Source organism: Bos taurus, chromosome 16, assembly GCF_002263795.3.
Source record: "Bos taurus isolate L1 Dominette 01449 registration number 42190680 breed Hereford chromosome 16, ARS-UCD2.0, whole genome shotgun sequence".
Classification (NCBI taxonomy): domain Eukaryota; kingdom Metazoa; phylum Chordata; class Mammalia; order Artiodactyla; family Bovidae; genus Bos; species Bos taurus.
Window position 1 is genome coordinate 76,592,908 of NC_037343.1, and position 15,951 is coordinate 76,608,858.

The 15,951-nt window shown below is 43.6% G+C and overlaps 1 protein-coding gene across 8 annotated transcripts in view; it reads right to left on the minus strand.

Moving 5' to 3' along the window:
- The window catches only part of DENND1B (DENN domain containing 1B), a 270,596-nt gene that overhangs the window by 116,140 nt on the left and 138,505 nt on the right, over positions 1–15,951 (minus strand). For 5 of the 8 annotated variants that reach the window (XM_024976901.2, XM_059875836.1, XM_059875837.1 and 2 more), the window contains 3 exons: positions 14,988–15,047; positions 13,769–13,822; positions 10,102–10,212 (listed from right to left, as the gene is read on the minus strand). In XM_024976901.2, coding sequence (XP_024832669.1) covers positions 10,102–10,212; positions 13,769–13,822; positions 14,988–15,047 — 225 coding nt within the window. The remainder of the gene's footprint in view (positions 1–10,101; positions 10,213–13,768; positions 13,823–14,987; positions 15,048–15,951) is intronic. The other 3 variants (XM_024976899.2, XM_024976898.2, XM_059875838.1) reach the window with 1 other exon arrangement.

Consider the following 15,951-nt stretch of genomic DNA (forward strand, 5'->3'; position numbering starts at 1 on the left):
TAAACGTGCACATAAGCATCTACATGCGTGTGTGTGTGTGTGTGTGTGTGTGTGTCTGTGTGTGTGTGCTCGCACACACACACTCCACAGAGTCACTACTTACTCGTAGCAAATGACAGCAGGCTCAGCCCTGCTGCGTCAGACGCTAAGGAAATACCTGGTGAGCGTCTGTCCTTTATGTGTCAGCCTAAACTTGCCCCTCTTCTTCATCTGCTTTCAAGCAGGCTATACACACGACAGACGTCCCCTTATGCGCCACGTTTCTAAACCCCAGCCTCACCTGCCTTTCATGGTCGCTGTTCATTCAGGACCTGGCCAACTCTGGTCAAATCACTGTGACTGCCTTTTCACTGCATGCCTGTCAGTCAGTTTCCCTACTCCAGTTTTCTTTTATTAATATAACGCCATCAGAGTTCCCATCCCCAAAACAAAGCTGGTCACAGCATGTCCCCTATTTGCCTCCCCACAGTCTGCTGGATAAAATCCAAACCCCTTAATTTAGCAAAAGAGATCCTTCACAATCTGGCCACTGCCTGTCTGTCCAGCCAGATTTTGTAGCACGACCTCTCTCTCACACACACACACACACACACACACAACAAGTAAATATTTCGAAGACAAAACACCAACTTCCTTCCAAGAACCAGGCATGCTACTGGGGTCAGCTTTTAACCTACTGCCCTCTCTCCTACCTTTCCCACATCAGAGTCCTATTCACGCTGCCTAGGCCTTGATTGACACGATATAATTTATTATTTACGACTTAGAATCATAAATAACCTTGAAATTCCCAGTACCTGGCAAATTATAATATTTTATCAATACTAAATGAATAAATACCGCTACACTATTGTTTGGAAAACTGGACCAAAGCCAAAAGTCTCCTACAAAACCAAGTTCCTGGTTTTCTTCTCAGGTGGTTAACTTGCTCCCCTCCTCCCATGACACTATTTATCACCACGGTAAATGGCAGGGAGATGACAGGTCTGGGGAAGCTGTGCCTTCAACGCCTGCCCCCTGCCCCAGATTCCCTCTCTGCTCCTGGCCTGTGCCCTGGGCTCTTGGGGCACCTCTGCTGTCCTGGGTGGGGGCAGAGGCCCCTGAGACACACTACAGGAAGGTGGATAGATGCAGGGCCCTGGGAGGCCGGCTTCCACAGGGCGACACCGCCAGCGGCTCCGAGTGGGCCACTGGACCTGCTTCAGGAGGTTCAGTGGCAGGAGGATTCTAGGGAGGCATCTCCCTGGCAAGCAGCTGGGCCACGCAGTGTCGTCAGTTAAGGACGTTGCACCTCTTCCGTAGAGGAGGAGGTCTGATCAGGCTCAGGGTCACTGGACGAAGGTTTGGGTGAGGACCTGCCACCTCTGCCAGCACGACCACAACCGGACTCAGAGAAGCACACCCCTGAGGGCATGGCACTGTATACAGCATGCAAATCATCAGGGTTATCTATCTAACTGCAAACTGACGCAGCAGGCTCAGGGCCGTGGACTCGACTCTTCTCACCCACACTTGGAGCCAAGAAGCCACTGGCCTAACTGGAAGGGGGGCGGCACGCTCAAGACCCAGGTATGTCCACCATGGGGGAACAGCCCTCTTGAGGGGAGTAGGGGGCAGCTCTGTTTTACATGATGAAGGACACTCTCTGAATCAGAAAACATTTCACGGTGTTGCTTCTCCCAAAGCCAGAAGACATGGGATCACAGGTCAGGGGTGAGGTGGGGTGGCCCCCACGTTACCACACCTAACACCCTACTTGGGCAAGTTCTCCTTCCTGCCCCAGCTGAGCAGAGCTCTTCTGGTTTGCAGATTGGACCTCCCAACGGGAGACGTCCACCTGAACCAGACAATGAGATGCCACCTGGCCCTCCAGCCCCTTAATGCCACTGAACCAGCAGGCTAACTGGGACTAAGCTACTGGCTGGAGCGACTGACCTCAATGATCAAGAATAAATGAGTTTGTTTCTACACAACAAGAGGCAGGAGCCTCCCTTGGCACCATAAACATCCAATGAGTGAAGAAAACACCACTTTCCAACAGAAGAAAGCAGTTTGTCCTACTTAGAACTGCATGAAGGCCCAAAGATAACAAACCAAGTTCCTGTACAGACTGAACGATTCAGTATAGCGACAGACACTCATAAAGCTGAAAGGATACAAGATGATGGATAACTTTCCCACCAACGAATTACAATTTGAGCATAGGTTTAAAAAAAAAAAAAAAATCTTCTAGTTGAAGACAGCTGAACACGTCTTTTTCTAAAGACTGTGTGGAAATTGCCCTACAACTTGTAAACTTCAGAATTTATGAAGAAACCTTTAACATCATCACTGTCATCATTACTATTTATAATTATTATTATTCAAAGAGACAAGTGTCAAAGGGACAATAAGACACGTTTCTATCCTGATAATTTCCATGTCAGGTGAACACTGCATATTACATTACATAATTAGTGCAAAGGTTATTTTATAAAGTTTTCTGACAGTCACAATTAAAAGATTAAATTACTGCACACACACCACCACAGTTCTGACCCTTTATGTCCTCGTTTCTGTGAAAAACAGCTCTCATCACCTCAAGGCTTGGAAGATGCAAACACAAGCAGTTTTCCCATCTTAGAAGTTAACTTCCCACAGCGTGTCACACAACTGCCCCGACAGCTCTGCTTGCACACTCTGGCCACATCCGCTGGGCAACGCATGCAAACACAGTGCTCCGAAGAAGAGGATCCAGTCAAGCAGCACACCGAGAGGCAGAGCCACTGTCTGCAGGGTCAGCCGACGTGCCTGGGTGCTGGGGGCTTTGGGAAGAAATAAAAACCTAAAAGCTGGTTCCAGAGTACCTTTCCCTGAGAGGTCGGGGTAATACCTGTTAACTGCACCACTCTGCTGTAGCTTTAAAATCGCTAAGGGGGGAAAACACACTTTGATCATCTGGGATGGGGAGGAGACTGGGTACTCTTTATTCTTGCCCCACTGTTCAGTTCTTGGTCTCCAGAAAGGCTCTCTGTACAGCGGGCTTCAGATGAAATGTGGATACAGGTGCAAGGCCGAGTGCAGACGACGGGAAACCCAGATGGAAGGGTTGGACCCCCTCTGGACTCCCCCTCCACCCAACCCGACCTGTGACGTCTACACTTCGCCAGCCGACTTCCCGGGGATCACAGGATGTCCTTCTGCAGAGGCCTTAATGAGAGCAGGGGCGGAAGTTTACGCTGAAATGCCTGGGGGCAACCGTAACAAAGGAGGAGAGGACAGTGACTCAGCGCAATTCGCAATTCGGGCACTCAGGGCGGCCCCCCGGCAGCCCCCCAGGACACAGAGCATGCACTCAGGGCTCTGTGATTAATGTGCTCACAGCCCCCGCGAGGGTGCTACCCACCCACTAAACGCTGGTCGGAGTGGGAGCCGACACGCAGACAGCTGCTCGGAAGGGAGCGTCGCTTGTAGCTGCTTCCGCAGGCCACGAGGACACACTCTAGTTAACACATCACTGACAGGATGACGAGAGGGCTGCTGTCAGACGCCGGGCAGCCCGGTGCGGCAGACAGAACACACAGCCCCAGCTGACTCGTTAGGGGAAGTCTGGGGAGGCACAGTTGCAGAGCACATGACAAGGCTTCATGCCTGGCTGACTTGAGAGCCGATGACACGGCTTTAAACAGCAATCTCTGCCTACCCCCGGTCACAAAACAGCAATAAGTCAGCGGATACACCCTTGTAATGTCATGATTTATTCCTTTGCTTTGAATACAGGAGACTCGGGGCCGAGGCGCTCCGCTCGTCTGCTGTTGGCTTGGGGCTTCAACCTCCAGGGTCTGCCCACGGCGTGTACAAAATCAATGTTCTTGTTCAGGGTTGCCAGGAACCCTTCCGTGTGTACAGGATAACGTGCACGTCAGAAGGATGAACACACAACCGATCACGTCCCAATTCATTCAACTCAAAAACACAGAAAAATACAGCAGTGCGTCCTAACCAAATACATCTTAATATAAAGGAGGAAAGACCTGTGAAAAACTATTAAAACGTCACAATATTCTTGATACTTTTGCTGACATATCTCAAGACTAAACTGTTCATTTAAAGTTTATCACTAAAAAGATAATTTACAAAGCATAATTTTAACTACAAACAATACCTGAAGGAAAGGGTCCTCAAACAGCTCATTATCTGCCAGTGGATCACCAGTGAAAACCCAGCAAGCTACAGAGTTAACAAACACGACTCTAACACAATTAGGACCATCAAAATGTAAATCCAAAGTTCCCAAAACTATAATAAAATTATGTATGTAAAGATAACTTACTTGTGTTCTTCTAGTAATTAACAATCTGGTCATCAATTTAAAAACAACTGAAAATAGGCCAAACACAATTTCTTGCATGAAATAACATTATAGTTTTTATAGTATACACAATCCTATAAGAATGTAAAAAGCTTCATGGAGAGTAGTCTTTTAACCTCAGTTCATTGGTACATTAAACATTCCTTCCTTGGTTGTTTCAGAGATTTCACCAAACTCTTTCTAAAAACTAGCTTATTTCTAATTTATGTTATGATACTACTCTTTGACCTTAAACATTACTGTGTCTGGAATTTATAGCATGTATGTGTATATGTGTGTGTGTGCATGAAATTTGTTAAGCTAGATTCAATGCAGCTTCCTCCATGTAAGAAGGGTGAGGAGATCATGAAACCAAGCTTGAATTATGTTTCTTTTATCAGTCCTCCTGCCCCAGACGGTGAACCAAAGCAAAGCTGTTAACTGAGAGCTGACACCACCACCACGTTTTTAGGAACTCTCAGAAACAACTGGTATTAAGTTTACCTAGAATATAAGAAACAACTCCCTAATCAGTTCAGTTCAGTCGCTCAGTCGTGTCTGACTCTTTGCAACCTCATGAATTGCAGCACACCAGGCCTCCCTGTCCACCACCAATTCCTGGGGTTCACTCAAACTCGTGACCATTGAGTCGGTGATGCCATCCAGCCATCTCATCCTCTGTCACCCGTTCTCCTGCCCCCAATCTCTCCCAGCATCAGAGTCTTTTCCAATGAGTCAACTCTTCACATCAGGTGGCCAAAGTATTGGAGTTTCAGCTTTAGCATCAGTCCTTCCAAAGAACACCCAGGGCTGATCTCCTTTAGAATGGACTGGTTGGATCTCCTTGCAGTCCAAGGGACTCTCAAGAGTCTTCTCCAACACCACAGTTCAAAAGCATCAATTCTTCGGCACTCAGCTTTCTTCACAGTCCAACTCTCACATCCATACATGACCACAGGAAAAACCATAGCCTTGACTAGACAGACCTTTATTGGCAAAGTAATGTCTCTGCTTTTGAATATGCTATCTAGATTGGTCATAATTTTCCTTCCAAGGAGTAAGCGTCTTTTAATTTCATGGCTGCAATCACCATCTGCAGTGATTTTGGAGCCAAAAAAAAAAACAAAGTCTGACACTGTTTCCACTGTTTCCCCATCTTATTTGCCATCAAGTGATGGGACCAGATGCCATGATCTTCGTTTTCTGAATGTTGAGCTTTAAGCCAACTTTTTCACTCTCCTCTTTCACTTTCATCAAAAGGCTTTTTAGTTCCTCTTCACTTTCTGCCATAAGGGTGGTGTCATCTGCATGTCTGAGGTTATTGATGTTTCTCCCGGCAATCTTGATTCCAGCTTGTGCTTCTTCCAGCCCAGTGTTTCTTATGATGTACTCTGCATATAAGTTAAATAAGCAGGGTGACAATATACAGCCTTGATGTACTCCTTTTCCTATTTGGAACCAGTCTGTTGTTCCATGTTCAGTTCTAACTGTTGCTTCCTGACCTGCATATAGGTTTCTCAAGAGGCAGGTCAGGTGGTCTGGTATTCCCATCTCTTTCAGAATTTTCCACAGTTTATTGTGATCCACACAGTCAGAGGCTTTGGCATAGTCAATAAAGCAGAAATAGAGGTTTTTCTGGAACTCTCTTGCTTTTTCCATGATCCAGCAGATGTTGGCAATTTGATCTCTGGTTCCTCTGCCTTTTCTAAAACCAGCTTGAACATCTGGAAATTCAAGGTTCACGTATTGCTGAAGCCTGGCTTGGAGAATTTTGAGCATTACTTTACTAGCGTGTGAGATGAGTGCAATTGTGCTGTAGTTTGAGCATTCTTTAATACCGAGCCTTTATTAAAATAATTTATTTTTTTAATTCAAACGAAGTAAAAGGGTAGGCACGTTAATTTTTGATCTAAACTACAGATCCAGTGTATTATAAATTTATAGCTAATGGTCATTTAATCTTATGCAGACAAAACTCTAAGCACTTCATACATACATATGTGCGTGTACATACATATGTGTATATATGGCACCCCACTCCAGTACTCTTGCCTGGAAAATCCCATGGATGCAGTAGCCTGGTAGGCTGTAGTACATGGGGTCGCTAAAAGTCAGACTCGACTGAGCGACTTCACTTTCACTTTTTACTTTCCTGCATTGGAGAAGGAAATGGCAACCCACTCCAGTGTTCTTGCCTGGAGAGTCCCAGGGACAGGGGAGCCTGGTGGGCTGCCATCTATGGGGTCGCACAGAGTCGGACACAACTGAAGCGACTTAGCAGCAGCAGCAGCAGTAGCATATATATGTGTGTGTGCATGTACACATATCCATAATCTTTAAAGCAACTGTATGAGATTACAACTAGTACTACTCCCAGGTTGAAAGTCAAAAGCTGAGTGAAAGAGGAGTTACCTAGACATTAAGAAGTGTTTATAAATTATAGCAGAAAGAAACACTAGTATTACTTACCAAAAAAAAATTTTTTACACAATATTTACATATATGTAGATTCCTTTTTTTAATTGCAGTATAACTGACTTAAAATATTATACTATATTAGTTTCAGGTGTACAATATAGTGATTTGGGATTTTTATACATTACAATGGGCTTCCCAGATGGCTCAGTGGTAAAGAATCCACCTGCCAATGTAGGAGATGCAAGAGATGCAGCTTTGATTCCTGGCCAGGAAGGTCTCCTGGAGGAGGAGATAGCAACCCACTCCAGTAATCTTGCCTGGAGAATCCCATGGACAGAGCCAAGCGGTCTACAGTCCAGGGGGTCATGAAGAGTTGGACATGATACTGAGCACTATATGTTACAAAATGATCTGTACTAGTAAGTCTAATTACCATGTGTCACCAAAGTGGTAACATCACTGAGAACATTCCCTCTGCTGTACATCATATTCCTGTGACTCATTCATTTCGTAACTGGAAGTCGGTGCCTCAATCCCCCTCCATCTATTTCACCCACCCTCCTCCCGCCCCCTCACCTCCGACACCACCTGCTTGTTCTCTGTATCCGTGAGTCTGTTTCTGTTTTGTTATGTATGTTTTGTTTTTTAGATTCAACACATAAGTGAGAGCACAGGGTATTTGCCTTTCTCAGTCTAACTTATTTCACTTAGCATCATACCCTCCAGGTCCACCCATATTATTATAAATGGCAAGGTTTTATTCCTTTCTATGGCTGAGAAATATTCCCTTGTGTGCACGTATGTGTGTGTGTACACACACACACACACACACACACACACCCTCACCTTCTTTATTCATTCATCTCTAACTTGCACTTAAGTTGCTTGCTTATCTTGGCTATTGTGAATAATGCCACAATAAACACAGGAGTGCAGGTATCTTTTTGAGTTAGTGTTTCTGTTTTCTTCAGATAAAAGCCCAGGAGCGTCACTGCTGGACTGCATGGAGGTTCTTCTGGTTTTGGTTTTCTGAGGGACCTCCATACTGTGTCCCATCAGGTGTACTTCTAACATGTTCCTATACAGACCGAGTTCACTCACACAGCTTACTCCGATGCTGTCTTTGGGCCTCTCACGGGAGAGGTCCCACCTCATGGGACAGCCGCTCTGGACCGCCGGGCACATCACTGGAACCTGCTCTCACTTTCCACACACGCACTTTCCTCCCTTACCCTCCAGTTCTCAGCACCACATGACAGAACAGCTATTCATTCACTCGTGTCTCTATCTGCTACATCTGGTGGATTCAAGCTTCAGGAGTGTTTAGGCTTCACTTTGCTTACTGCTGAAGCCTCAGTGCCTAGATCGTGCCAGACACACAGCAGGCATGTAATAAATGTGCTACATGAATTAACCCTGACAAGAATTGGGTTCCTAGATGTTCAAGACACAGTCTTCTTAATCTTCAGGACAATATCCATATAGAAATATTCTTCATAATTTAAAAAAACCCTGACTTTAAAAGAGTGATGAGGACAAGCTGTGTGGTGTGGCCAAAAATAAATAAATGCAGGAAATATCAGGGTAACCAAAAAAAAAAAAGCTAGTTGAAAAAAAAAAACTGATAAGGAGGAAGAGACAAAAAGAATAAATAGGAATTTTTTTACCTCAATGGTTAAGTTACAAACAGCAGAAAAGCAAATATATTATAAAAAGCATCAAAATATTCAGACTGAATTTCTTAGTATCACATTAAGTAAATGCAAATAATTATCTGCACCACAGACTGACACTTATTCTCAACAGAACCATAACCTTTCTCCACAGTCCTTCAAATGCACGTCAGGTGTTTCTCAGTACGTATTGAATATATTTTCAACTCTTTTTGAAAAGTGAGCATATCAGTATTGCATTTCAAAATCTCAAAACTGCTTTTTTGACTCTAGAATAAGGAAAATAACCTAAAATTAGAACCAGGAGACACAGTTTCACATTGCCCATCTCCAGCTGTCTAGGTGGCCTTGAGGTGGCGATTTAACCCTTCTTTGAAAATACCTTTGTCACTGTTCAGTCTCTAAGTCATGACCAACTCTCTGAGACCCCATGGACTGCAGCACACCAGGCTTCCCTGTCCTTCACCATCTCCCAGAGTTTGCTCAGACTCATGTCCATGGAGTCAGTGATGCTAATCTTTCTCATTGTTATATCCTAAATGGGAGAAGGCAATGGCACTCCACTCCAGTCCTCTTGCCTGGAGAATCCAATGGACGGAGGAGCCTGGTGGGCTGCAGTCCATGGGGTCACTAAGAGGCGGACACGACTGAGAGACTTCACTTTCACTTTTTCACTTTACTGCATTGGAGAAGGAAATGGCAACCCACTCCAGTGTTCTTGCCTGGAGAATCCCAGGGACGGGGGGGCCTTGTGGGCTGCCGTCTATGGGGTTGCACAGAGTTGGACACGACTGAAGTGACTTAGCAGCAAATAGGTATCCTAGAGAGATCCTGAAGCTCCTTCTGCTCTAAGACACTAAAACATTATAAAATAAAGGTTTTATTTGTACTACCAGGAAACAGAACATAAAAATAGTATCTTATTTTTATCAGTTAGCTAAATTTGTAAGGAAGGTAATTCATGGGATATTAAATAATGTTTTTTTAATAAATATATATTACCCACAACTGTAATTCCATTTATATTACATTTTTAAGTCAAAAATTTTAATTTTAATGCTTAAAGCAGGAAAAAAGATTAGGAAATCTAGAAAAATACTTTTGAATATTTTTCTAGGACCCAACAAAACTCCTATTCTCCCTGCCTTTTCCACAGTAATGAAGACCTTCCAAAAGAACATTTCAGTGAGTGACATAAAACCTGTGATTTGAAAAAAAAAAAAAATGCTATTTTGACTTTTAAGTTATTATCAGTCTGAAGAGCTTCTCCAAATCAGAACTATTATAGCATCCACTCCCCCACCACGACTTGGCAACAAAGATGAATCCACCTATTACCAGGTTAGGGTAGCCGCTATTATCCCAGCCCCTTGATTTCTTTCAAGTAGCTCCAATGGAAAAAGCGCCTCAAGTGAATAATAAAGATCTCATAATAGCTCTTAAGAATTCTTTATATGGTAGAAGGCACTAAAATGAACTCCAGGGAGTGAAAAAGGAAAAAAAAAAAAAAACTCTCATCTTCTGATAAGAAGAAATAATTAACTTGACTTAATGCACCCGCAAACGCCTTCCATAAATCAGATCTTTGTGCTCCGCGGCGGACTAAAGCCGGGAGTCAGGAGTATGCAGATGGCGCCTGCGGGGCATGCGCAGAGCATGGGCTTGGGGGGCGGTACTCACGGTGCTGAGCTTCCAGGACGTGACGATGATGCGCCTCTCGTGCAGCATGCTGGCGAAGAGCTGCAGCATGTTGTTCACGTCCACGGCCACGAAGTACTCCGTGAGGTTCCTCTGCATGGGCAAAGACAACCGCGTGAGGTGCGGGGACAGCGCCAACAGCCACCGCGGGCTACCCGCGTTCGGAGGATGTTAGTAAAAATTACTCATAAGTAAATGCAGTTCTGGTTCCGCCGCCACGCCAAGCATGGAGCCTTCGGTTCTTATTTGAAACACAGCCCTGTTCTGGGCAAGTGTCCTCCGAGGGTGATCAGGGCATCCCCACTCTCTCTCCCCCTCCCCGGCTCCAGACACGCGTACAGGAAGCCAGTTTCCTGGGCCCCTACCCAGCCTGCTGGGAGTGGAGCCTTGGGAATTTCTTTTCTCAACAAGCACTGTGGGTGCTTCTTACAGGCACCCTGAACTCTGAGAACTGCTGCTCCAGAAAGCACATCTGAGTCTCTCCTTGTGTGCCAACCACTCAGCAAGGGATACCATGGGTTGATAGGATAGATTGGGGTCCCCAGACCCCAGTCATCGACCTGTACCAGCCCATGGCCTGCTGGGAGCAGGGTCAGGTTGCAGGAAGTGGGCAGTAGACAGGCAAGGAGAAGCTTCATCTGTATTGACATACGCTCCCCATCGCTGGCATTACCGCCTGAGCTCTGCCTACTGCCAGACCAGTGGTGGCATCAGATTCTCCTTGGAGCTTGAACCCCTCGGTGAATGGCGCGTGGGAGGGGTCTAGGCTCGGTGCTCCTTATGAGAATATAATGCCCGGTGATCTCATTCTGCATTATGGTGAGCTGTGTCATTATCTCATTCATATATTACAACATAAGAATAATAGAAATAAAGTACCCAGTAAATGTAATGCATTTGACTTATCCTGGAACCATCGTCCCCCTCACATCATTCATAGGAAAACTGGCTTCCACAGAACTGCTCCTTTGTGCCAAAAGGCTGGGCACTGCCGCTCTAGGCTGGGCACTGCCGCAAGGCAACCACAGACGGTGGCGTCGCTCAGCCGCTAAGTCCTGTCCGACCCTTTTGTGATTTCACGGACTGCCGCCCACCAGGCTCCTCTGCCCATGGGGTTTCCCGGCAATGAGACGGGCTTATAAAGCAGACCTCTGGGTCTTTATGAAGGAGGGTCTCGTTTATATTCCATGTCGGGCCAGCTTTATACCACTATAACTAAATAAAAGTGTCAGTTTAATTTGACTCCTTGACATAACACTTAAAATTATCTTCCCCACGTAAGAACAAAATTGGGCTAGCCTATATAAACTTTCACTTTAGATCCTCTTCTTATTTTTAATTTTCTGTACTCAAACAAATGCATCAGAAAGCAACATATAAGAGACGACAATAAACTAAAACTGGAGGAGTAGAGGGATCATGACCCAGAAGACCAAAACCTTTAGTTGAGCAAGAAAACACTAAATCCAATTGTTTCTTCCATTTCTGTGAGGTAGAAACTTTCTCAGGAGAAACTGGCAATCATAGCAAGGCATTAGAACCTGTGACCACCACCAAGTGATGCCGAGTTTGGTGGAGAGACTCATTTCCTGTTTTCTCTATTTGAAGCCTACCTCACCTTCTGTTTCCACTGTTGAAAATGCAAAATAGTTTTATGGCATTCAACATTAACACTGTTCCTGTAATCTCAAAGAAAGATAATTTCTAGATGGGGAATTACTTCCCAATGCAAAAGGCTGCCTTATATATAGGCCCTTGCTTTTCCTTTTCTGTATTTCCCTAAATAGGACTTTTTAGAAATGAAATATCCTAATGCGGGGGAGGACAGTTAGAGAGTTTGGGATGGCCATGTACAGTCTGCTCTATTTAAAACGGATAACGAACAAGGATCTACCGTACAGCACATGGAACTGTGCTCAGTGTTATATGGCAGCCTGGATGGCAGCGGGGCTTAGGAGAGAATGGATACATGTACACGGATGGTTGAGTCCCTCTGCTGTTCACCTGAAACGATCATAACCTTTTTAATCGATTATACACCAACATAAAATAAAAAGTTAAATTTTTTTCTCGGTTCCAAAAAAAAAGTTTCTATTCTCAGAGGCACTTTTTCCTTAGAATGGTTCTTTAAGACTTTCAAAGTCATAGCCTTTAAAAAAAAAAAAAAAAAAAGTGAAGTCTGCTAAATCAAGCTGCTAGCTTTTTATTAATAAATTTAAGAAAGGTACAAAACCTCAACTTGGGGCTGTTAATGCAAGTCAGGGTCCCTCCCTTCTAGCCTCTAGGTGAGGGGCAGGCATGCAGATATCGAGTCAGTCAGCCTCCAGACACCCAAACAGAGGTCCTGCCCACTGGAGAAGGCGATGGCACCCACTCCAGTGCTCCTGCCTAGAAAATCCCATGGACGGAGGAGCCTGCTAGGCTGCAGTCCATGAGGTCGCTAAGAGTCGGGCACGACTGAGCGACTTCACTTTTACTTTTTACTTTCATGCACTGGAGAAGGAAATGACAACCCACTCAAGTACTCTTGCCTGGAGAATCCCAGGGACGGGGGAGCCTGGTGGGCTGCCGTCTATGGGGTCGCACAGAGGCGGACACGACTGAAGTGACTCAGCAGCAGCAGCAGCAGCAGCCCACAGAGGACTTGAGGGCCTGGGAGATGACCTCTGAGTCTGACGGTCTACCTCGGCTGAATGCAATCTTCTCACAGGAGGCAACTGAGCTCATCTCTACTAAAAACCCCACTGACAGCCTTGCTTCCGTCTCAGGAAGTTTACCGCTGTCTTCTTGTGCTTTGTTCACTCACAACCCAGGTGCTTCTGGAAACCAAACACTCAGTAGGTTCATTTTCCGGAGGACAGCAGAGTTTAGTACATATAAAAATAATAAATATTCCTGAGTTGATGTTTCCTTCACTTCTGATAGAATTATTTATAATGGTTCTTTTTATCTTCCCAAAATGAAGCTGGAAAAAAAGAAACTTACAAAAGGAAACATCTCCTTTTCACACAGTATCCAAAAGTGTACCTGTCAATTCCATTCACCCAGGTAAACTTTTCTGCAGAATTTTAATTTGTAATAACCACTAAAACACTGAAAATATTTCTAGCAAGGATACAATCAGGACTCTAAATAAAATGCAAAATGTGGCAATTTTATAATTTCTGGTAGTATCCTTCAGGCCTTACAAAACATATATTATTACTTCAATTAAAAATCAGGATACTGAGTAGAGAACATCTGAGATTTGAACAGAGCTATATACACAAGGAACCTAAAGACGATGGGGACTATTTCCGTGAAAGTATTTCCCACCGCACACGCTCATTTTCCCATAACCAGGAGACATCCGCTGAGACACCTTGTCTGCCTGATCCAGGGAGCTCAGAACCCGAGTACAGACTATCCTACTGATCTATCTCAAATGGCAGAAAGAGGTTTTCTCATATAATCTGTCTTATCTATAATCGATGTAAAGGAGGTAAAGTAGCACATACATAAAGCAAAAGAGATGACACCATTATTCTTAATTTTTTCATTTTTTTTCTCACAAACAGTTACAATGTATTCTATTTCTCTACCAAGAAATACTTCAACTGTGAGACCAAAATAAAATTCATATCAGTAGAATAGAAAACAGAAAACTTACATTCTCGGGGATGGTTGGCAGTCCAGTTACATCAGGGGCAATGAAGCAGGAATGCTGGTCAATGGAAATAAATCACATAAGAAAAGGAGAATTAAAATTTGGTAGCATTATGTATAATTTGAGGTTAAATTTTAAAAATATATCAACTAAATTGAGAAATCAAGGACTGATGCCCAGGATTTGTTGAAATTGAGAGACTCTTATAATATAGCAGGTTTACAGGAGATTTAACAATAAGCTGCTCATATGAAAAGTGTTGATTAAAAATATTTCATTTTAAAATTGAAATAATAATCTTAGAAAAAGTGTATTAAGACCAAAACAGCATATTACTTATAGAAAGATAGATAATTTTAACACATTTCGTTTAGGGAGCCTGAGGAAAGGCTTGTTTACCCAAGAATATATCAAAATGTATTAAGACTGAGTCATCACAAATTTCTTCTGTACATATCAGCCACTGTGTTATTTAGAAAGCAGCAATAAAAAGTAATTTTTAATATTTAAAACTTCTTGAAAGGTAATTTCTCACCCCAAAACATGACTTTTATATACCACTGAACAAATGTTAATTAGCTTTTATAATACTCAAAGCAATACAGCAGTTAGTTCATAGACAGAGTCACACAAAAGGCACAGCGTGCACCCTGACATTTCACAGAACGTTCCCAGATCTTACCACACAGAATCACAGTACAATTCAATCACCAAAATCGTTCTATTTTCTGTTCATATTAATCTCCAAAATTATTTTGCTATCTCACATAAGGACCTAGTTAATATTATCCTATAGTTAAAGACTGAAGGGGGAAAATCATCCTAGCAAGACTGAGCACCGTCAAACTCATCAGAGCGAAGCTAGTGGGCACAGTCACAAGGTACGACTTACAGGCGGAAAAACAAGGTCCCGCAGCCTCGTGACAAACATGAGGCCACGCCCATGCAGCGAGCCCAGCCGGACACCACGCCCCTCACAGGAGGGTGAGCCTGGATCTGGTCTCTAGCAGTCACTTTTCTTGGGACAGATATTTACTGGCACTGTATTTCAGTGCTATGCTTTAAAAGATAGTATAAACAGAAAATATAATCTGAATGATTAAGAAGGAAATTTACCACTTCTCAAAGGACTGGGGTGAATGTTAAAGACAGTGATGGAAGTAATTAATTTTGCAGTGATTTTTCCCAATGATTTTCAGAAGCCAATGTCCTTTGAACTCACCCGTGCTAAGGAGGGCTGCTCTTTCAGAACTTGCTCACTGGCAAAAAATATCTCTTGGTTCTTACAATACGCGAGAGAAAAAAAATGAATATTTTACTTTCAAGGGAGAAATTTACACAACAATTTGCTGTGTATTTGAGAAAAACCCATGTAGCCACATTATCTGTTGAAAATACCTGAAGCGTTTTAAATGCTGATTTGCTAGTTTTATGCTAGAAAAATCATGAAGTACTTTCTTTCATTCTCAACTAAGAGTATTCTGTGGGTATTTAATGACTCTGAAATATACTTTCAAAACAAGCAGTTGCATTAGATATTACGCTATGCTAAGTCACTTCAGTCGTGTCCGACTCTGTGCGACCCCAGAGACAGCAGCCCACCAGGCTCCCCCACCCCTGGGATTCTCCAGGCAAGAACACTGGAGTGGGTTGCCATTTCCTTCTCCAATGCATGAAAGTGAAAAGAGAAAGTGAAGTTGCTCAGTCGTGTCCGACTCTTAGCGACCCCATGGACTGCAGCCTACCAGGCTCCTCCGTCCATGGGATTTTCCAGGCAAGAGTACTGGAGTGGGGTGCCATTGCCTTCTCCGACATTAGATATTAACATTTCATAAAATCTCTGTGTGACATTCTAATAGACTGTAATGCAAGTCTTGAAAACTCATGTGATGAAACATTCATGAAAATGAAATTATAAGAAAATCACAGTAGTTTCTCAAGATTTGTCATTTTTTTCTAATAGAAAATATGAAAGAAATTTCTTTTCCATTTGTGAAGGAAGAAAAATTCCTAAGGCCATCAATTTTAACCTGACATCACAAAACTTTTTCATCCGAGTTTTGCCAGTCATTAACAGCACAGAACCAGAGATCAAACTGCCAAAATCCGTTGGATCATTGAAAAAGCAAGAGAGATCCAGAAAAACATCTACTTCTGCTTTATTGACTATACCAAAGCCTTTGACT